Here is a 23,875-nt window from a genome sequence, read left to right as displayed (position 1 = left end):
TCTCAATTTAAAATATTAGTATGAACCTATCGCCAATTATTTTTGATAAAACTTATCTACAGTATATCTTAATACTAAACCTCAACTATCCCAAATTCCTAGGGGTGTCAATTCGGTTAAACAGTTCGGGTTTGGGTTGGGTTTATCAGTTTCGGGTTATAACGGATTGAAATAATAAACGGGTCGGTTTGGGTCGGTTTTGAAAATTATCGGGTCAGTTCGGTTTGGTTTTTTTTAATTGCAGTATCTATTCGGATCGGGTCCTTATCAGGTCGGGTTCTAGTCGGTTCGGGTCATAATCAATTTGGGTTGAACTGGGTCGGTTTGAAAACGGGTTTAGCCCATTTAATGTGGGTTTCGGTTAAAAACAGTTCGGGTCTTAATCAGGACGGGTCGTAATTGGTTCGGGTCATAATCAGTTTAACTGGGTCGGTTCGAAAATGGGTTTCGGTTCAAAATAGATCGGGTGAAATCGGGTCCAACCATTATCGTTTCGGTTATAATCGGTTTAGATTGAACTTGGTTGGAATGAAAACGAGTTTACCCAATTTGAAACAGGTTTCTAATCAAATCATATCGAGTTAAAATTGAGTCGGATGATTATCGAGTCGAATTAGTCATATAATGGGTAGGAACGAGTCATGTTATAATCAAGTCCAAGTCATAAATAAGTTGGGTTTATCGAGTAGTGGGTTGAAACAGATTAGATCATAAACATATTGGGTAACAGGTTGTAAATGACTCAGTCATAACGGGTTACGGGTTTTAAACGGTTTGGTCATAACGGGCTACGGGTCGTAAACGGTTCGGTCACAACGGGTTACGGATTATAACTGGTTCGGTCACAACGGGTTACGGGTTGGAACGATTTAGGTTTATTGGATTTTTATCGGGTTTTAACGGTTTTCGGTTTAAAACGGGTCGGGTTACTATCGGGTTTAAACGTAATCGGTTTGGGTTGCTTTCAGTTTCGGGTTGTAACGGTTTGGCTTGATAACGGGTCGGGTTAGTAACGGTTTGCACAAATTCGGTTTAGTTCGGTTTCGGTTTGGAAAAAATTGGGTCGGGTCAGTTTTCGATTTCCAAAAAACGGGTTTTAAACAGTTTAGTTCCTTTTCGGATCGGTTCGAAACAGTCGGGTTGAACGGTTCGGGTCAGAAACTGAAAGCTCTACAAATTCCCAATAATATCATATACTCCCCTTGTTCTTTTTCCGTCTCCAATTAACACCCAGTTATACTTAGATGGGAAGAACCAGTAAAAAGGACGGACTTTGGCCGGCAATAGGAATCGATCTCGGAACCACCTACTCTTGCGTCGGAGTTTGGCAGCACGGCCGTGTTGAGATCATCACAAATGATCAAGGTAACAGAACGACGCCGTCTTGGGTTGCCTTCACTCCTACTCAACGACTAATCGGAGAAGCTGCCAAAAACCAACTCACTTCCAACCCCACTAATACTATCTTTGGTGTGTTCTTCAAACCCTTTAATTTGATGCGGCATTGAATAAAGATAGCTTATCAAATTAATTTATCATCAATTAATATTCTCAATACCTTATATTGTAATTATTTCTCTGTTCTGAGTTATGAAATTTGGTATTGATTGAGTAATATTATGATTAATTTTGGACCAATTGATCTATAGATGAAGAGTACCAATTTGAGTATAATACAATTAGAATTGTGTAGCTGAAACAAATTGGAGTTTAAAAGAATTTATCCCTTCTACATTAAGGGGGTGTTTGGTATAAACATAGTAAATGAAACGGAAAAGATTCAAATAAGTAATGAAACAGAAAAGATTCAAATATGTGCAAATAATGTACATTTATTTGTATTAGACAATTTCTGCTTTATACATGAGATTGAATCGTATTATGGCCTTTAATGGGAGACGGACCCTGGGAAAAGGAGGGCGAGGGGAGGATGTAGTACGTGTAGAATTCGGATACATAGTGTCAAACACTGTCGATGTGAATCGAATATAAAAGAACCTATGCTTGGAGGTCTGGGGGGTAAGATATGTTAGGCATGGAAGATAATACTCATTGCAAGAGATGAGGAAACAAAGGGGAGGCCTAAAGAAATATATTGATACTATTAATTAATTTATTTTATACAATAAGTAAATGATCATGGATTCATGGAACAGGCAATCCTCTCTAATCCAAATGTTAATTGAGTCTGCGGCTGAGTACCATCCTGGCTATGTTGTCTACGTAGAGCTTGAGGATTAACCAGCACTACGACAAATTTACTGTGAGATGGTGCGGAAAACTTGAAAGACTTTTAGAAAATGTAGTTTAAGTATGTCTGCAGTCAACTATGGAGATGTTCTGCAGTCTTAAATACATCTTGTCTGTAATGCTTCCTGCTTTCATATCAATCCTTCCATCAAACTTTCATTTGTAACAAGCGGTTTGCTTTACTGCACTGGCAACTCTGACCTTGCATTTGCCAAACCTTAACATTTACTTCTTAATTAAGGACCTTTTCTTTGTAGGCCTCAAAGAAGTTAAATTATCCTTAACTTGAAAATTATCAGTTTAAGCTAATCTTTTGTTTAAAAGTCACCTACAACTATCTGGAAATTTACAGAAATTATTACCTGTAAAATGAGGAAAATAAGGAAATAGTTGTTTGTGTTACTATGTAGTGTGTACTCACTACTCAAATTTATTGCTCAAAGTAAAAATAAACTTTGTAACTATACCTAATCCAAAGCTGTTTGTGTAACAGTATACTCATTACTAAAAAATTATAAACTTATTTTTAGAGAAATTAAAGAGATCCTTGTACTGAGAACCCTTGGTCAAAGATCAAAATTTTGTGCAAATTTTCCCCTGCTTTTAATACTTTTGCATATTGATATTGCGTAGATTCCAAGAGACTTATAGGCAGGAGATTCAGCGACGAAACAGTGCAGAATGATATTAAGCTTTGGCCATTTAAGGTTATTGCCCCTCCTAATTCATGTGAAGACAAGGAGCCTAGGATGGTAGTGACCTATAAGGGTGAGGAGAAGCACTTCGCTCCTGAGGAGATATCATCAATGGTCCTAGTGAAGATGAAAGAGATAGCAGAGGCCTATCTTAATACAACAGTGAAAAATGCAGTTATCACTGTACCGGCCTACTTCAATGATTCTCAGCGTAAGGCTACGAAAGATGCAGGAGTCATTGCTGGACTAAATGTTATGCGTATAATCAATGAGCCAACTGCAGCTGCTATTGCGTATGGTCTTGACAACAAGCTTAATGAAAGTTGCATACGCAAAAAGCATATACTAGTATTTGATCTTGGTGGTGGGACATTTGATGTATCTTTAGTATGTTTGAAAAAGGGAGTATTTGAAGTTAAAGCAGTATGTGGTGACACCCATCTTGGCGGTGGAGACTTCGACAATAACATGGTCAGTTACTTTGTGGAGGACTTCAAAAGGCAACACAATATAGACATTGGTAACAACTCAAGGGCTCTTGGTAGGTTGAGAGCAGCTGCAGAGAGAGCCAAAAGAATTCTTTCATCTGCTCATGAAACTACTGTTGATATCGATTGCCTCTATGAGGGCATTGATTTTACATCAACTATCACTCGTGCTCGATTTGAAAAGTTGAATATTGATTTGTTTAGGAAGTGTATTGATCCAGTTGATCAGTGCTTGAAAGATGCAAAGATGGAGAAGAGTGATGTTCACGATGTAGTCCTTGTCGGAGGATCAACTCGAATTCCTAAGATCCAGCAGATTTTGCAAGAGTTTCTCAATGGGAAGGAGCTTTGTAGAAGCATTAACCCAGATGAAGCAGTTGCCTATGGGGCCGCTGTCCATGCTTCTGTCTTGGCTGGTGTGAATACTAAGAAAGATATGGTGCTTGTTGATGTTGCACCTTTATCGCTTGGTGTTGAGTTCTATGGTGGGGGTATGAAAGTAGTTGTCCCACGTAACACTATTCTCCCAACAAAGAAGGTTGTCGGGGCTACTACTCATGAAGACAATCTTACTGATGTGTTAATTTCAATATATGAAGGTGAGAGACCAATTGCTAAAAAGAACAACTTTCTGGGCAAATTCTTGCTTTCTGACATTCCTCCTGCACCAAAATATGTTCCAAAATTTGACATCTGGTTTGAGATCGATGCTGATGGGATTCTTACTGCTTCCGCAGAGGACATTAATACCGGGAACAAGAACCAGATCACCATTAATAATCGGAGTAGATTATCTGAGGAGGAGGTTAATAAAATGTTGAAAGAGGCTGACAAGTACAGGGCTGAGGATGAGAAATACTTAAGGAAGGTGAAGGCTAAGAATGATTTGGAGAAATATGCTAACAAAATGTGGGAGACATTTGGAGACTACGCAAAAAAGATTAGTTTCGAGGATAATATGAGGATGAAAAATGCCATTGTGAAGTCAATTCAGTGGCTAGATTGTAATTCTCAGCTACCTGAAGCTTCCAAGTTTGAAGAAAAGCTGCATGAGCTTCAAGTCATCTGTGACCCCATAATTGCTAAAGCATCTAAACCTGAAGATAACACTGCTTGTTCTGATAAACCTGAGAGGACTGTTGCCAGAAAGAAATTTGTTGGAAGGACTAGAGTCTCAAGGTTTCTAAAGGTTTTTGGTTTGGGTTAGATGGAAGGTGATTGAGTATGTTTTGAAGGCTTTTCTTACCGGAAGGGTTTTTTTTTTTTTTTTTTTTTTTTAAAAAAAAAAATTTCGGTTTTGGTGGTAATTGCTGCAATGGCCTAGTTGCCAACGGCAAGTATAGCTTTCTTAGAATTTTAATTACTTATTTTAGTGATGATTTTTGCAATGTTGAGGTGCTTTTGAGATATCTTCAAAATGCAAAGAATTGCTCAATAAATCCCTAATCTTTGTGACTCCCTTTTCTTTGTTTTCAAGGCTTGATTAATCTTCAAGTTCCTATCTCACCAAAAGAACTATGCTTGAATGCTATCAATTGTTTGCCAATTTTGCCATATTTTTGTTAAATTTGTTACCTTAGAAGAATTTATGAGCTCTAAAGAATTCTACTGTTTTTGATGGGGAACAATCCAGTGGCTAGGTTGAAATAATCAGCTAGCTGAAGCTTCCAAGTTCAAAGAAAAGATGAATGAGCTTCAAGTCATCTGTGAGTCCATTATTCCTGTAACCTCTCCATATTCTCATTCTCTAAATAGTCCTGCAAGAACTTCAACAGTGAGTCTAACTAGAAAAAAATTGGCGCGACAAGGGTATCTGGATTTTTCAAGTTTTTTGGTGCTTAATTTTGATTGAATGTTATGCTAAAAGTTGATTTCAAGATGTTTCTGTGGTAAATTGGTTATTGAATTTTGATGGAATAAATCATACTCTCTTCAGTATTTTTTATTTTATTTTTTTCTAAGAGAAGGATGCTTAGATTAAGGTCATAGCAGAGTAGTAGAGTTTTTATATTATATGGTGTATCACTTTTTCGTACATCAAGAGAGTTCCTACTTAGTCCTATTACATCATTTGCTAATGCAGTAGTACATATTTGCGTGGAATTAATAATACATGGTTGATACAAGCTTTGTATGTTACATCTAGCTTCCATAGCAAAAATATCAGCTACTGCATTCTGAATTCTTCCTTCAAAGACCAGTTCCATGTTTTCCATCTCCTGTAGTAGTTCCCTGCATTTTTGGACTGAGGAAGTTAGTTTAGCTGTATTGTGCTCACGATTGCTCTCTTGGAGTCTGAAACTAGTTTGCTTGATATCCAGTCTTTTCCTTTAATCCAAGTAAGTGTCAGGTAGATGGCAAAGACCTCGGCTTGGAAGAGTAGATTGACCTTAATATTGCTTAATTTGCAATGTTCCTGCTGTTAATTAACAGAGTAGCACTTTTATAGCATTGTGTGTTCTAGTATTTTAATTGAATGACTAAGTTCTCTGAGACATATATATATAGTTTTTAGTTTTTACACTACCTTTTGGCCTTCCAACTTTGATAGGTAGGTCTCTTATATGAAGAAGGGGTAAAGTTCACGAGAATAACTTAACATCATAAACCTTTCCATGACAGCCTCTTTTTATGGTTTGTGGGTTCATGAGCTGTCTAGTTTTTTAAAAAAAATAATAAGGGAAGGGGTTTGGAGGGAAAAACCAGCACCATGATGTGACACGTGTCACTCCCGGTGTTTGTTTTACTATTAAGTTACTAGTTAATGCTCGAGCCATAATCGGATTTTTCAAAATACATAGTTGGATTATTTTTATGCATAATATGGTAAATACATTTTGTATGTTGATTTACTTGGTTCTTTTTTTTTTCTTTTTATTCGGTCAAATTGAACATAGGATTATGTAGGTTAAAATTGAATTTTTCTAGCTTATCTTTTACCCTAATAGAATTAAGTTCTAGTTATTGATTGCTTTTAAATTTCAAGCTTTATAATTAACTTGAAATTATTTATTTTTAAAGAAAAAAAAAACAAACAAACAATGTTTTGGCGGGAAATTTTTTAATGTGGTTTTGACATGTGTAATCTAAGAATATTTCTGGAAATTACTTTAGTATAATATACTAGGTTAAGTCCCGTGCCATGCACCGTAATAATTAAACTTACAACAAAAATTATAAAGAATGGTGTTAATTTAACAATAATTTACCAAAAAAAATATTTGTAACTGTAAACACAAATTTTAAATCTATAAAATATAGATTCAAAACAAATGCAACAAAGAATTAATTTTATTAATTTGATAATTTATGGGTACAATCTCTAATTTGCTCCTCTGATTAGATCTCCACTTTATCTTTGACTTGTTTCACGGGCTGAGTTGACTCTTGATTGAGGGCCGACGAGGCTTGATCTCTATCGAAGATATCTGATGTAGACCGTACCTTTGACTTGGGTTGTTGATTGAGGGCCGACGAGGCTTGATCTCGATCAATGAAGATTTGATGTAGAGGTTGAATCGGAGTTCTTGATGATTTGATGTTCTTCTTTCCTTTGTGTTGAGGGCCGTCGAAGCTTGATCTCTTCCACGAGTGATCTTCTAGAGTAGAACGGCACATCGAATGCTTGTTGTTCTTCTTCTAGGTTTTGAGAAGTTTTCTCTGGAGAGGTTTAGAGTATTTGATGAGAGGTTTTCTCTGTATTTTGATTCTCTCTGTTTTCTCTCTAGGTTTCCTCCCCTTTTTTTCTCTAAGTTTTCCTCCCCCAAATGAACTAGAGATAGCTCTATTTATAGAGTGAGACACCCTAGGGTTAGGGTTTGATGTGTACATTGGAGTTGGGCTTGGCCATAATATAACACTAATTAAAACGGGCTAATTTAAGTAATTTGACCCAAAATAATTAATTCTAATTAAAGTCAAATAAACATGAGTCCATACTTTGACTTTGACCCGTATAATATCCAAAGTGGCACTTGTATAAAATTTACGTGCCTACAGTAACAAAATAATACTTTTTTTTTTTTTTTTGAATAGTAACAAAATAATACTTTGTAGTCTTTTAATTAAGGATATTGATGGTTAAAGTTGTGTCTCGACAAATGAGCAAATCCAACTATAACTTATAAAAAATGGAGGAGTATAATATAATAAAATAATTTTGTTTGGTTGTTCTTATAAATGTTATGTATAATTTTAAGATTTATACAAAGTATGCTACCAAAATATTTTTTTTTCTATTTTTAATTAAAATAAATTTTATGTTGGAGGAAAAAAATTGATAATATTATAATAATCTTGGATAATGATATATTTCAATACCTTAATTTTAATCTATGTTACTATATTTGTAACTAAAATATTCCTAGTATATAAAATATATGTTAAAAAAAATAATAAAAAAAAAATAATTGAGTATGATTGGATTAAATGTGTTGTCAAAATAGAAATAAGTATTATTGTAGGTTAAAAAAATTGAAGTCATTCAAATTTGGCAAAAAAAAAATATAAAGAAAGAAAAAAAAAAGGCGGGAAATTTTTTAATGACATCATGACAAGTGTCATTTAGGTTCGCTTTTAGTATAGGTTAATGATGATAGATATAGATAGATTGGTTAGACTAAACAACTCTTTTACATAATACTCACAATTGTTTTAGATAAGGCAAAAGCTAATGAGCGCCCCCGGGGCGTTAGATAAGAGAATTAAAATGCAAATATTAGAGTAAAATTAACATTAATTACACTGAACGACGCGTGATTTTGTCATGAATTCCTAACTTAATACCATTTCAACCAATATAATTTATCCTTATCTTTAGATAATTTTTAATTTTTTAAAAATAAATATAACACTAAATTTATTTACCTTTTATTACACAACAAAATCAACTTTATATACCGTTCCAGCCCTCAAATATAAATACATTGAACAAAGTGCAACTGACCTTAAACTTCCATTGCTCTCTTAAGCTTGTACAAAAATTACGACGACTTTGAATTTAATTCTTCAATAAACTGCTTTCTTCATGGTTCACATAGAGTTTCCCGATGAAATTGCGTTGCCGGCAGTCAGAGTTGATCTCGGGACGACGTATTCACGTGTTGCAGTTCGGCAAAATGGAAGAGTCGAGATTGTTCCAAATGATCTTGGTAATCGAATGACGCCGTCTTGTGTTGCCTTTACACCGACTAGACGCCATATTGGAGAAGCTGCCAAGTATCAAGCTCATATTAATCCTTCCAATACTATTTTTGGTAACTTTATTTCTCATTTATTTAAAGATCATATTCAGTAGATTTTGCAATTAATTGCTTTCAATTGTTATCTTGAATATAGAGTAACATTTATGAGTTGGTGTTCTTAATGATGTTGAATTTTGGGTTTATTATTCATTGTTCATTCAATGATTCTAGCTATATTTATTTAATTATTTAATCATCTATCTTGATTATAGAATACCACTTTTTGATAATTTTGTCGGAATTTGGGTTTTGATAATTCCAGTTATTTACTCTGCTATCTTGAATCCCATTTTTTGTTTTTGCTAATATTGTTGAAATTTGGGTTTTGATTTAATAATTTTGGGATTTATCGATAATTAGTGCTTTGTTTGTAACATGTTCTTGATTCTTAAAGACAAAATAATTATGGGTTTTAATTGTGAAAAAATTTAGTTGCTGCCCTTCTTAAAAAATTGAAAAAAACAATTTTAATCATTAAGGAATTTAAGAAATTACTTATGTTTGCAAAGATGAAATTAACATTTAATATCAATTACAGTAATATGATGAGTAGCAAATTCAGCTAAACAAGTCTTTTTACACTATATTGAGACAAGTTTATGGTTGTAATGAGTTAGCCCCTTAAAATTTAAGTCAGGACATGTTGAGCTTGATGTTCTTGATAATCAAAGTTCGTTGCACTAGCATTCATTTATTGGATTGGTTCGATTATGTTCTCGATCTCTTCTGTTGTTAACATATGGTCGTTTGGACAATAATGTTACAGAACTTATGCAATAGAATAGTGTTAGAAATATTTAACGGAAGTAGTAGTGAGTTATTGGTTTTAGTATTTGGTGAATTAGAAATGAAGTATTGAAGTCAATGATAATGTGTTTATATTGCATGGGTTAATTACATTGCATGACTACACTTACTCCTATTTATAGTGAGTGTATGTCGGTTATTTCCACCGCCATATACATCTCCTCTACTCTAGATTTTTCTAGTGACTTATTTAGGACTTTCTTCTAGGCTTTGATTTTTCCTTAGATATTTTCATATGCCTATTCTAGAACATTATAAAATATCTAATAACTAGTTGCTTCAAGAATTTTCTAGATTATCTTTTTTAACACTCCCCCTTAATCAGAAAAATCTTGAATACTGAGTTGTCTTCGAAAATGGAGGAATTTATCTGTTGGTAGTGCCTTAGTGAAAATATCTGCGAGCTGCTCTCCCGTCTTGCAAAATTGTAGCTCGATCTCCTGTTTCTCGACCAGTTCTCGAATAAAGTGATGTCGTATCTCGATATGCTTCGTGCGACTATGAAAGACTGGATTCCTTGTCATGGCAATAGCTGACATATTGTCACAGTGGATGGTTGTTGGATCTTCAGTGTCTTGCCGTAGATCTTGAAGAATTCTCCTTAGCTAGACTGCTTCACATGCTGCGCTTGTGGCCGATATGTATTCTGCTTCTGATGATGATAGTGCCACCGTTGCCTGTTTCTTTGATGACCAAGAGACGGACTTCGATCCTATCTGGAACACGTATCCACTCGTACTTCTTCGATCATCAATGCTTCCAACCCAGTCGCTGTCTGTGTAGCCTGTGAGCTTGTAGTCGATCTCGGACTCGTACATTATTCCATGGCTCTTCGTCCCTTTGATATACCTGAGAATCCTCTTTACCGCTACAAGATGTGTCTTGCTAGGTTCACTCATGAACCTAGAGACAATGCTGACTGCATGTACTATGTCGGGCCTTGTTTTTGTGAGATAGATGAGAGATCCGACCATGCTACGATAGAGCGATGCATCTACTTTCTCCTTTCCATCATATTTGGAGAGCTTCTCATTCGTAGCCATTGGTGTCGCCATTGGCTTGCAATCGCTCATGTTGAAATTTTTGAGCATATCTTCAACATATTTCTCTTGTGAGAGAAAAATTCTTCCTGTACTTTGCTTTACTTGCATGCCAAGGAAGTATTTCATAGCTCCAAGGTCGGCCATCTCATATTCCGACATCATTGCCTTTTTGAAGTCTTCGATCATTTTTGAGTTAGTGCCCATGTAGATAAGATCATCTACATAAAGGCATAAGATGAGAAAATCATGTGGCCCTTGGGCCTTGATGTAGAGTGATGGCTCACTTGGGCTTTTTATAAACCCATTTTGAATAAGATAGCCATCAATATTGCTATTTCATGCACGAGGAGCTTGATTGAGCCCATATATGGCCTTTCGAAGGAGATACACCTTTTCTTCCTTGCCTTCGATGATGTATCCTTGCGGTTGCTCAACATATACTTCTTCTTTTAGCTCGCCATTAAGAAAAGCAGATTTGACATCTAATTGAAAAACTTGTAATTTGAGTTGAGCTGCGAGTGCAAGGACTGACCTGATCGTCTCCATTCGAACAATTGGAGCATATGTCTCGCTGAAATCAACTCCAGGTTGTTGTGAATAGCCTTTTGCAACTAGGTGAGCCTTGTATTTTTGAATGGAGCCATCTTCATTGTACTTGATCTTGTAGACCCATTTGAGGCCTATTATTTCTTTGTCTCGAGGCTTTTCAACAAGCTCCCATGTGCGGTTCTTCTCGATCATCTTGATTTCTTCATTCATCGCGTCGATCCAAATTTCTTCTTGTGCTGCCTCTTGGAAGCCCTGTGGTTCGCTGGCGATGAGGGCCATGATAGCATGATTGCACTGATATTTATCCAAGTAGGCTGGAGGACGCCTGGGTCGTTGTGATTGTCGAACTTCTTGTGTTGGACTTAATTCTGGCGTTGTGCTCACATGATGGTGACCTTGGGCTGCTCTGCGGTGATCTTGGGCTACTTGGTGTTGACCTTGGACTGCTTGGGCCTTCACCTTCATCTGGGCTTGAAGATGGAATGACTGCTGCAGGAACTTCTAGATCTTGAACTTCTGGATTGCTCCCGTTCCATTGCCATTGTGCTCCTTCGTTGAATATGACATCTCTGGAGATGATTAACTCCTTGGATTCGGGCTGATAGAGACGATATCCTTTTGACTCGTCACTGTATCCAATGAAGATACATTTTTCTCCTTTTCCATCTAGCTTATCCCGATTCTCCTTCGGGACGTGGGCATATGCAATGCACCCGAAAACTTTGAGGTGCTCGACTCTTGGCTTTCGTTTGTGCCAAGCTTCGTATGGCGTCATGCTTCTTATTGCTTTCGTGGGAGACCTGTTCAGGATGTAAATAGCTGTGCGGACAGCTTCTGCCCAAAAATGTTTAGGCAGATTTTTTCCTTGCATCATACTCCGAGCCATTTCAGCAATTGTCCTGTTTCTCCTTTCTGCGACACCATTTTGTTGTAGCTAGAAAACTAAACAAAAGCATACTACCTAGATTAATCTAGAAAGAAGAAGAAAAAAGGAGAAACAAATTGAAGGAGCAAAGTCGGTGGAAGTAACCGACATTAGTGAGTATAAATAGGAGCTTGCATGTACTCACTTTACTTAACTCATGCAATAAAACTTAACTTTGAAACCCACTATGTGCCTACTTCCACTCCTCCACTTCTAACATTTGGTATCTAGAGCCAATTAATCCAAAGCCTCCATTTTCCATTCATCATCCAAAATCAAATATAACAACAACTCCACATAAATTCAAATGGCCTCCCCTATTCCAAATCCACACACAAACTTAAACACAAACACAAACAATTTTAATCCCCAAGTTAATTGGGTACCTACATTTAAGGGGGAGAAATTTGATCAATGGAGTATGCAAATGAAATCAATCTTCATCACCCAAGACATTTGGGAAATTATTGAAGTTGGCTATGAGAAACCCAAAGATGCCAATGAAGAGGCTTCTTGGGATGCCTCTAAGAGAGGCCAATACAAACAAAACATAAGAAGGGATCATTATGCCCTTTCCATAATTTATCGTGGGGTAGATGAAACAATATTACCTACGGTCATGGCCGCTACAACGGCAAAGGAGGCATGGAGTATCCTGAAGACAAAATATAGAGGCTCAGAAAAGGTAATACTCTTCAAACTTCAATCTTTGTGGGGTCAATTTGATAGCCTACAAATGACCGATAATGAATCAATTCAATCTTATGTTGATTGAGTCTCAAATATTGTTAACCAAATTCGATCTAATGGAGACACAATTGAAGATGTTAAAATAATCCGGAAAATACTACGCACTCTCACCAAAAAAATTGAACACATAGTGGCTGCCATAGAAGAATCTAATAAAGATTTAAAATTGCTCAACATGACTGAGCTAATGGGCTCTCTACTAGCTCATGAAGAAAGAATGCGTAGATTTGATGAGCAGCCAGTAGAACAAGCCTTTCAGGATAAATTAAAATTTTCTAATGGAGAAAATAAAAATAGCCGTGAAAATAATTTTCAACCAAAAAAGAAAAATTTTAATAATCGAGGTCGGGAAAGAGGAAATTATAAAAACCAAGGGAGCCGAGATAATAACTCTTTTTGCATATTGTGCAAGAAAAATGGCCATAATACAAGAGATTGTCGGTACAAATGCAAAGGATATACACGACACTCTCATTTTGAAAAAAGTTGTTATTTTCGGCAAAAAGAAGAGGTCAACTTCACTGAAAATAATGATCAACTGTTTTATACCTGTCTAAATGCTCAAGAAGAGCAAAATGACATATGGTATATAGATAGTGGTTGTTCCAACCACATGACCGGAAATAAAAATTTCTTTGTAACTCTTGATGAAAATATAAAATCACAAATTACTCTTGGTGATGGGAGTAATCAAGAAGTTTCCGGAAAGGGAACAATAATTGTTGTTAAAACAAAAAATGGCTCCTCTAAATTCATCCCCGACGTTTTTTATGCTCCTGGGCTGGCACAAAATTTACTAAGTGTGGGCCAATTAGTCCAAAAGGGCTATATGGTGAAATTTGATAATAATCAATGCCACATATATGACAAGAAAAAGGGGCAATTAATCACTACCTCTAAAATGGCTCCAAATAAAATATTTCCACTTAAAATGCAATTGGAGTCAAACATTGCCCTAAGCACAACAGTGGATGAGTCCACCTTGTGGCATTTGAGATTCGGGCATTTAAATTTTGACAGTTTAAAATTGTTAAAAAATAGAGAAATGGTGATTGGGCTACCACCAATCACTAATGAAAAGAAAATTTGTGAGGGTTGTATCTATGGCAAAATGCATAGATCACCATTTCCAACTTCATCTTGGAGGGCTAGAGCTCCATTAGAGCTTGTCCATGCTGATATATGGGGTCCTACTAAGAATCCGTCTCTTGGCGGAAAAAGATACTTTCTGTTGATTGTTGATGATTTTTTACGCATGATGTGGGTATATTTCTTGGAGAAAAAATCATAAGCATTATCCCACTTCATGCAATTTAAAGCCTTCACAGAAAAACAAAGTGGGCATTCAATAAAGGTTCTAAGAACCGATCGTGGGGGAGAATTCACAAGCAATGAATTCAACAAATTCTGTAAAGAGCACGGCATCAAAAAGGAGCTCACAGTGAGACGCACACCACTAAAGGATGCAGAAATGGATAGAAATGATATCAATGAGATTGTTCTAGTTGGTGGGTCAAGCAGGATTCCTATGGTTCAGCAGCTGTTACAAGCTTTTTTCTGTGGGAAGGAGCTTTGCAATAGCATTAATCCTGATGAGGCTGTTGCCTATGGTGCTGCCACACAGGCTGCAGTCCTGAGGGGTACCTATTATCCCAAGAATTTGCTGGTTGAAGATATCAGCACATACTCTCTTTGGGTTAACTCTCAGACATACATGAGTGTGATTCCAAGACACACTCCAATCCCGGGAACACTTTCTAATATACCATATGAACAGGAATTTCAGGTATATGAAGGTGAAACACCAAAAAAAGTTATTTTAGGTGTTTTTACAATTCCTCCTACACCTAAAGTCTGTTTTGAAATCGATGGTGATGGCATTTTGAAATGTTCTGTCTATGATTTGGATGGATATAAGAATGAAATTCCAGTTGAACATCCCAGTGGCCTGTCAAGGGAAGAAGTACGTAACCTCACTATGGCTCCTGATTTCAAGCGTGAGTTTATGTGGCGAAGGGAAAGTGCTTTAGCCAGGATAGATTTGGAGAATTACCTCCAAACTATCTCTGACATGGTTAAATATCATGGTAAGAAGATACAGCACAAAGACAAGAAGAAATTGACTGATGCTATTGTCCAGAGTAAGAAGTTTATACAATAGAATTGGTTATATACGAAGGCACGGAGGTACAAAGAGAAGCTCGAAGATTTGAAGAAAATATGTGACCCTTTCTTCACATTCTGCAACAATGATGGTGCTGATTGAGCAAGTGCTGAGGCAGGAAAAGTTAGAAGATGTCATGTTCATATTAAGGTTTGCTATCTGTGTGTGAGAAAAATTTGGCTTAGAGTTTTTTTTTTGTGATCATGTTAGAATTGACTACGAATATTAAATGAACTATATGTAGTTTTATGAGTGAAACAATGTAATGTTTGGATTAATGGTAAGCTTGTTTTGTTTTTTATTTCTCATCTCAAAGTTTATCTTTTCAGGGTACAAAAGTATTTTAGATACAAGTTTATTTTTTAGATACAAGTTTATCTTTTAGATAAACAAGATAGGCCTCCACGGTTTCTTTCATCTTTGCAAGGATCATAGATGAAATCTCCACTGCAGCAAATTTCTTTTCTTCGCCTTTGTATGTCACTGCAATCAATGGCTTTTGATCTTCATTGCAATCAGGACCAGCAATGACTTGAAAGGGCCATAACTTCATGTCATTCTAAACACTTTCATCATTATATCTCCTACCTAGAAGCCTCTTTGCATCTGTGATTTATTTAATTAGGATGCACCATACAATGTAAAAAAGGCCAATTATAACTTAGAAGTAAAAGATAAAATATTTTTGAAGTCTTTCAAAACCCAATTAGATACAAAACTGAAAGCACAGTATACAGTAGCCAGTAGGCCTCCTCTTAACACTCAATAGTAGTACCAATGTACCAAACGAACAATATACTTCGTATATGTTTAAAGTGAATGTCCAGATCAAAACTTGATAGTGTTCAACATAAGACATCAATATAATCACCATTATGATTAAAACACCAAGCAAATATACTCCATAATTCAGCTTCAAAGTGAATGTCCCAATAGCAAATAATTTGTAACAATAAACAAAAACTTTAAAAATCAGCCTACACTTGTAGTCTTGTAATGCCAAATTAGTAAATTACCAACTACATAATTCACCATGAGAGACTTCTCAAAAATTTTCCCTACGCCCTTAATGTTTGTCTCATTTTGTTTTTATACGATATCTTGGTAACACATGTCGTCAGCATCTTAGTATAAAGAAGTTTGAAATTATAAAGATTGTATGACGCATCTAGCAAGATACATTAATTTATTTTTTCATACATATTAATTGTTGTAATTTATATTTATTAATAATAAAATATATTATTGTTTAAAAAAAAAAACTTTACCTTATAAATTTGTTATTTTTACATCTTACAACATAAATCATGGAGATTATCAACATCAAATTAAGTGAAGGTTGGGTGTTGTGGTAGGACTGGTGGACCTCATTCCCTTTGTTTTTAAAACAAAGGGCATAGAAAATTTAAGGTACTTTCATTCCATTCATCTTCTTTTCCTTTGTTCATTCCATTATGATTACCCTGTGCAAACCAAACGGCCTCTTAGGGTATGTTCACATTTACTGAACTAAATTAAGCTGAACTAAACTAATTGGAATTGAACTGAACTGATTGAAGCTGAACTGAACTCAGTTGACCTGAATTGAATATTTTATAAAAGAAGGAAATTAGGAGTAGAATTGAGCTGACTGATTGGAGCTGAACTGAAATTAAGTAAATGTGAATAGACCTTAATCTTTCACAACTATAGACGATAAACCTATAATATTTTTAAACCCAAGCTGTCCTTACAAAAATAAAAATAAAATGAAATCCTTTTAGCTTCCAATCCAATTAAATTTCAATAAACGAAACAACTCTCCAAAAAAGACTACTGAACCTTCAATTACTATCAAATTTGGATTAGATTCGATTAGTGCTGTCAAATTTCAAATCGAAACCGTTTAACTGCCCGAAACCGACCGACCCAAATGAGAACCGAACAGATTAAAAACCGATTTTTTTGAAACCGAAAACCGACCCGAACCGTATTTTAGTAAACCCGAAACCGAATCGACCCGAATAATGTTAAACCATATAAGAACCGAACCCGTTAACAAACCGAACCGAATATAAACCGAACTGAAAGAAAACCGACCCGAAAAAGAACCGAACCGTATCTAACCCGAAACCGGTTCCAACCCAAAACCGTTTAAACTGGCAAAAAAACCGCTTACACCGAACCGTTAGCAAACTGCTACCCGTTTGCACCGAACCATTTAAAAACCGAACTGATTGTAAACCGAACTGGTTATAAACCGAACCGTTTCTAAATCAAACCGTTTACAAACTTTTTTATATAATTAAATGGATTTTTTTTTTTTGACGGGGATATAATTAAATGGATTAAATATTAGAAATCTTAGAATATTTTTTTTAAAATAGCAAGGCAAATCATTCATTAAGGTGTTAAGGATAATCAGTGTTCGCAAAACAAGCAGGCTCAGGCCCTGCCTCAAACTATTAGCAACACTACTGCCTCTAGTCATGTATACATTTGAGGTGATGAAACCAAATGAACAAAAAGCTTGTAATATTAAGTACCAAGGCTTGGCTGAAGGCGTAATAAATAAAATTAATTCACATAGACTATTAAGCATATGATTACATTGAATCTGTGAGTAATAATGAAATAAAGATGGGAGTGTGCTAGTGACATGAATATACTATTAGGCTATGTTTTAATTCAGATTCAACTATAATTTAGTAAACTTGAAATGGAACCGATATGAATAACGTTAAAGTGGTTAAACAATCGAAGAACCGAACCAGTTATAAACTGAACCGAAAAAGAACCGAACTAGTTAAAAACTGAACTGAAAAAGAACCGAACCAGTTATAAACTAAACCAAAAAAGAACCGAACTGATTCTAACCCGAAACTGTTTCCAACCCGAAACTGTTTGAACCGGGATAAAAACCGTTTACACCGCACCGTTAACAAACTGCAACCCGTCTGCACCGGACCGTTTACTACCCGAACTGTTTACAACCCGAACCGAATTAAAACCGCTTAAGAATAAACCAAAACCGAATTAAATCGATAACTATTTAAACTGAACCAAAACCGACCCGTGAGACAATTAAATCGATTCCAAACCGACCCGATTAAATACCGAACCGATTTCAAACCGAACCGAAACCGAACTGTCAAACCGTTTTGACAGTGCTAGATTCGATAGACCTAACACTCCTAATTTAACGAGAAATTGACTAAATTCAATTTATCCAAAACAATAAAAATTAAATTTTATCCCGCTCAAAAATGAACATTGAAATGTCATTTAAATTTCCCAAACAACCTAATAATCACTCTATGTTAGGAATATAGGAAAATATATTATTGTGATATATTTTCCATATATATCTTATGATATTATATTTAGGATAATAATATATCTTAGTGATATTCTAAGATAGATTTATGGAAGTTTATATGATAGAGTTTATATTGTGTAGGTTATCTTATGTAGGCTATAAATATTGATAATCTACACAATATAAACTCTATCATATAAACTTTCATAAATCTATCTGGAAAATATATCACAATAATATATTTTCCTATATTCCTAACACTCTGTTACCGAAAACAACGAAAAATGGCCGGCAATAGGAATCGATCTCGGGACAACCTACTCTTGCGTCGGAGTTTGGCAACAGAACGACGCCGTCTTGGGTTGCATTCACTCCAACTCAACGACTAATCGGAGAAGCTGCCAAAAATCAAGTTACTGCCAACCCATCTAATACTATCTTTGGTATAATCTTCATTCCCTTGTTAATCTGACCAATTTGTTGATTTTTACAAATGCATTATTCTTTAATCTGTCTAATTTAATATTCTTTTCGAATATTATTAAGTAGTTTGTTATAATTATAATTTATTCCCTTGTTAACCTAGGATATGGATTGCTGTAGTATTTTCATTAGTAACTTTTGACTCTTTTTTAAATGGTGGGTTTGTTTAAATGGACATTAAAGTTGAAATAGAGTAATGTGAGACTTCATTTGGTTCTTCTTCATACATAATTTGAAAGAAATATAATGGAAAAATGTCTGTTTATGGGACTTGAGCACTAGGTGGATAAAACTATTAGTACCCTTTTAAAAAATTCCCAGTTTGTGTAGATGAAGAGAAATCGAATGCTTGTTTACAAGGTCCGGTTGTGTTGAGATCGAGTTATAATGTGAACGATTAGTGTTCAGAATGGTCAGAATTGCATTTGGTTGAAATAAATTGGTGTAATACTAGCTAAGGTAGACATACAATGAGTGGTCTTTTCTCAATAATATAGCCCCCTAACCTTAATTGTCCTACTTTATAATTTGTTACCCTTAAAAATTAATGAATAATGACTTTCTTGATTAATCATTACTGTGCTGCAATCAATGTACAATCTTAGTTTGGTAACTCTTCTTAAAATACGAGTTTCATCTACTAGTACTTGCCAGGTGAAATGGACAGAAGTTTGTTGTATGCCATGCTTTAGGTGCCTCAATGCCTAGTCTTTAAGAATAGGCACAGCTAGACTCGAATTTTATTGCATACTGGAAATGTAATTAACATATTTTGGCTACACTACAGAGAATGGGCTAAGATATTGCTTCAAGAGCTATTCTTTGTGTGAACCTTTCTTATGCAAGATGACAGAAAAAGGTCTTGAAGGGGTTTCGTTATAGTTATTATGAGATTTGATTAGAAGCTAATAGTGAAATGTAAGACACTGGAAATTAGAGAAAAGCTATACTCCAAGATAATAATCTTATAATAATGAGAATTTATAATAGAAGTTCTTCTTAACCCAAACTCCTTAGAATCTGCTGAGTAAGTTGTCCATACTGTGACATAAAGATTAAGGAGACTAATTGCTTGAAACTACTAACAGGGAATTATCTGATATTGTGATGTTACAAATTACACAAGATATGGGAATTGTAAATAATGTGATTTCTGTGAAACAAAGTTGCTGTGAAGTTTAGGAGAGTTTCAGTCCTGAATTCATCTGCTCTTTTTTTGTCTAATCGTGAAGAATTTATCCTTTCCACATGCAGTGGCATGTCCTTTGCGATAGGTAGCTGCATTGAGTCTGCTGAGTATGGCTATTTTGTATACATGGAACTTGAGGATTAACCAGCATGATAGCCAAAAATACTCAAAAAACTCTAGAATTTGCATATTCATTATTTTTTTAAAAAAGGTATACTTTGCATTCCTGAATACCTCTTATCTGTAAATGATCAGTTCACATATTAATTCTTTCATCAAACTTTCCTTTGTTATAAGCAGCTTGCTTTATAGCACTGGCAATTCTGACCTTGCATTTGCCAAACCCAAAGTTCTACTTTGTAAGGACCATTCCTTTGCAGACCTCCCTCCAAGAGTTAACCTTGACAACTAGTGGCATGTACTTCACCATGGCTTTACTGTTCTTGTGCTGTTGGACTTTCTCACTATAGAATTCCACTCAGATTTTTGGTCTGTTAATTTGTTATCAATGTAAGCTCATTATTCTCCTAAAAGTCACCTGTAGCTAATTTGAAACTTCACAGAAGTTGTAACCATATGAACTTGCTTGAAGGATAATCAAAGAGCGAGATCCATCCCAGTACTGAGACTTGGTTAGATAGTTTAATTTTTTATTGTTTTCTATATTTAAAATTTTAATACTCTGCATATTGTCAACATTCAGATGCCAAGAGACTTATAGGCAGGAAATTCAGTGATGAAACAGTGCAAAATGACATTAAGCTTTGGCCATTTAAAGTCATTGCCCCGCCTGATTCATGTGAAGAGACCGAAGACAAGGAGCCACTGATAGTGGTCACTTACAAGGGCGAGGAGAAGCAATTTACTCCTGAAGAGATATCATCGATGGTCCTTGTAAAAATGAAAGAGATAGCAGAGGCCTATCTTGGTTCAACAGTGAAAAATGCAGTGGTCACTGTACCAGCCTACTTCAATGATTCTCAGCGTAAGGCTACAAAAGATGCAGGAGTCATTGCTGGACTAAATGTTATGCGTATTATAAATGAGCCAACTGCAGCTGCTATTGCATATGGTCTTGACAAGAAACTTAATGAGAGTAACACATGCAAAAAACATATACTGGTTTTTGATCTTGGTGGTGGGACATTTGATGTATCTTTAGTATGTTTGGAAAAGGGGGTATTTGAAGTTAAAGCAGTATGTGGTGACACACATCTTGGTGGTGGAGACTTTGACAATAACATGGTGAGTTTCTTTGTGGAGGACTTCAAAAGGCAACACAAAATAGACATTGGTAACAACTCAAGGGCTCTGTGTAGATTGAGAGCAGCTGCTGAGAGAGCCAAAAGAACCCTTTCATCTGCTCATGAAACTACTGTTGAGATCGATTGCCTCTATGAGGGCATTGATTTTACGTCAACTATCACTCGTGCTCGATTTGAGAAGTTGAATATTGATTTGTTTAGGAAATGTATTGATCCAGTTGACCAGTGCTTGAAGGATGCTAAGATGGAGAAGAGTGATGTTCATGATGTAGTCCTTGTCGGAGGATCAACCCGGATTCCTAAGATCCAGCAACTTTTGCAAGAGTTTCTCAATGGGAAGGAGCTTTGTAGAAGCATTAACCCATATGAGGCAGTTGCATATGGAGCCGCTGTCCATGCTTCTGTCTTGGCTGGTGTGAATACTAAGAAAGATGTGGTGCTTGTTGATGTTGCACCTTTATCGCTTGGTGTTAAGCTTCGTAGTGGTGACATGGAAGTTATTGTCCCTCGTAACACTGTTATCCCAACAAAGAAGGTTGGCAGAATTACTACTGCTGTCGACAACCAAACTGTCGTGTCATTTAAAGTATACGAAGGCGAGAGACCAATTGCTAAACATAACACCTTTCTGGGCGAATTTTTGCTTTCTGACATTCCTCCTGCACCAAAAGAGGTTCCAAATTTGGACGTTTGGTTTGAGATCGATTCTGATGGGATCCTTACTGCTTCCGCAGAGGACATTGCTACTGGGAACAAGAACCAGATTACCATTACTAATCGGAGTAGGTTATCAGAGGAGGAGATTGATAGATTGTTGAAAGAGGCTGAAAAGTACAAGACTGAGGATAAAAAATATTTAAACAAGATGAAAGCTAAGATTGCTTTGGAAAACTATGCTAACAAAATGTGGGAGACATTGAGAGATTACGAGGAGAAGATTTGTGTTGATGATAAGATGAGGATGAAGAATGCCATTGAGAAGACAGTGCAGTGGCTAGATTGGAATTATCAGCTGGCTGAAGCTTCCAAGTTTGAAGAAAAGATGAATGAGCTTCAAGTCATCTGTGAGCCCATTATTGCTGAAGCATCTAAACCTGAAGATGACACTACTTGTTCCGATAAACCCGAGACGGCTGTTGCCAGAAAGAAATTTGATGGATGGACTGGAGTCTCAAGGTTTCTGAAGTTTTTTGGTTTGGGATAGATGGAAGGTGCTTGAGAATGTTTGAAGGCTTTTCTTAGCAATGGTCTAGTTTTATTTTGGTAGTAATTGCTGCAATGGTCTAGTTGCAAACAAGAAGTATAGCTCTGTTAGAATTTTGAACACTTATTTTAGTGGTAATTAACTAATTATTGCAATGTAGAGGTTCTTTTGAGATATCTTCAATTAAAATGCATAGTATTGCTTAATTAATGGCTAATCTTTTTGTGACTCCCTTTTCTTTATTTTCAAGGGTTGATGAGTCGACAAGTTCCTATACCCCATTCCTCAAAAAAAAATAAAAAAAAAAAATAAAAATAACTATGCTCAAATGCCATCTATTGTAGCCAATTTAATTTGCTGTATTATTGTAAGATTTGTTACCTTACAAGAATTTTTTATCTATAAAGAATTCTACTGTTTTGATGGGAAGAATTGAATGAAGAAACATGTCTCTTATATTTATTTATTTTTCTCCCAAAGTGATATGGAGTACAATTTTGATTTAAAGTGATACAGTTTTGATTTAGTATAACAGTATAACTCGACCAAGTTAAGGCATGTTCCTCTATAATTTTCAGTTTTTATGGTACTTTTTTTTTTTTTTTTAACTCATATTTGCTAATTTGAGTTTAATTCTGATTTTAGGAGAAACTCTAAAAGTCTAACTGTCTAAAGTACTTAATAAAGTCATTTTGGTACAAATTATACAACTCACATACATAGTATAAGAGGGTTTAAATACCAACCCATGAACCCAATTAGAGCCGGTTCACTTTAGCTTAATTTCCTTTTCTCATAAAATATTCGCTCTATTCAGTTCAGTTTATCTCCAATCAGTTTATTTCAACTCAGTTTAGTAAATGTGAACAGACCCTTAATTAGAAACATTTTCTTTTTAATTGGCATTTACTCTTATTTATTTTAAAAGTTAATTTATTCAATGTTGGAAATTGGAAGGACAAAAAAAAGTAAAGAAAGAAAATGATGTCATAACATATTGACATAATTTTTTTTCATACGGAGTAGATAATGACACATGTACAAAGATAATGTAAGTTGTAAGCTACGGAGTATTTTTTGGTATAGTTGTAGACTTGTAGTTATTTTTTTTAATTTTTTTTTTATTCGGATAATCAGATGAGGCAAAAGCCAAGGAAGAAAAAAACACACACATAAACAAAACTACGAAGGCAAAACGAAAGAGAAAAAAAAAAATAAACTGAGGATGTACTAGGCGTGGGAATGCCACCCCCCTAGTATCTTTCTCTAAAATACTACCAAGACCACTAGGAATAAAACTAAGGGTCTGTTCACATTTACTTAATTTTAGTTCAGTTCAGTTCCAATCAGTTCAGTTTAGTTCAGCTCCAATCAGTTCAGTTCAGTTCAGCTCTTAGTTTCTCTTTCTCATAAAATATTCATTTCAGCTTAGTTCAGTTCATTTCAGTTCAGCTCCAATCAGTTCAGTTCAGTTCAGTTCAGTTCAGCTCCACGATTGGCCAACCAATCTGCCACGCGATTT

General features: G+C 35.5%; 2 protein-coding genes across 2 annotated transcripts; both read left to right on the top strand.

The window, feature by feature from the left end:
• Window positions 1–1,244: 1,244 nt before the first annotated feature.
• Window positions 1,245–5,091, top strand: LOC145640506 (heat shock cognate 70 kDa protein-like). The gene is made up of 2 exons (XM_081691776.1): window positions 1,245–1,470; window positions 2,884–5,091. The coding sequence occupies exons 1-2, from the start codon at window positions 1,245–1,247 to the stop codon at window positions 4,638–4,640; spliced, it is 1,983 nt and encodes a 660-aa protein (XP_081547902.1). The 3' UTR covers window positions 4,641–5,091.
• A 3,368-nt stretch (window positions 5,092–8,459) lies between these two features.
• LOC145640505 (heat shock 70 kDa protein 18-like) lies at window positions 8,460–22,353 on the top strand. Its single transcript, XM_081691775.1, has 3 exons — window positions 8,460–8,688; window positions 20,588–21,006; window positions 21,061–22,353. The coding sequence occupies exons 1-3, from the start codon at window positions 8,460–8,462 to the stop codon at window positions 22,351–22,353; spliced, it is 1,941 nt and encodes a 646-aa protein (XP_081547901.1).
• The last annotated feature ends 1,522 nt before the right edge of the window (window positions 22,354–23,875 follow it).

This window comes from Chenopodium album, chromosome 7, assembly GCF_948465745.1.
Source record: "Chenopodium album chromosome 7, dcCheAlbu1.1, whole genome shotgun sequence".
Classification (NCBI taxonomy): Eukaryota; Viridiplantae; Streptophyta; class Magnoliopsida; order Caryophyllales; family Amaranthaceae; genus Chenopodium; species Chenopodium album.
The sequence above is the reverse complement of the archived record's forward strand: the minus strand, read 5'-3'. Positions and strand labels throughout refer to the sequence as shown.

What these genes read in the sequence shown, in the direction of transcription:
- LOC145640505 (XM_081691775.1), top strand. Translation starts at nt 8,460, where the DNA reads ATGGTTCACATAGAGTTTCCCGATGAAATTGCGTTGCCGGCAGTCAGA. An exon ending in TCCTTCCAATACTATTTTTG is followed by an intron (nt 8,689 to 20,587) that starts GTAACTTTATTT and finishes GTCAACATTCAG; the next exon opens with ATGCCAAGAGACTTATAGGC. An exon ending in CATGCAAAAAACATATACTG is followed by an intron (nt 21,007 to 21,060) that starts GTTTTTGATCTT and finishes TGTTTGGAAAAG; the next exon opens with GGGGTATTTGAAGTTAAAGC.
- LOC145640506 (XM_081691776.1), top strand. Translation starts at nt 1,245, where the DNA reads ATGGGAAGAACCAGTAAAAAGGACGGACTTTGGCCGGCAATAGGAATC. An exon ending in CCCCACTAATACTATCTTTG is followed by an intron (nt 1,471 to 2,883) that starts GTGTGTTCTTCA and finishes GATATTGCGTAG; the next exon opens with ATTCCAAGAGACTTATAGGC.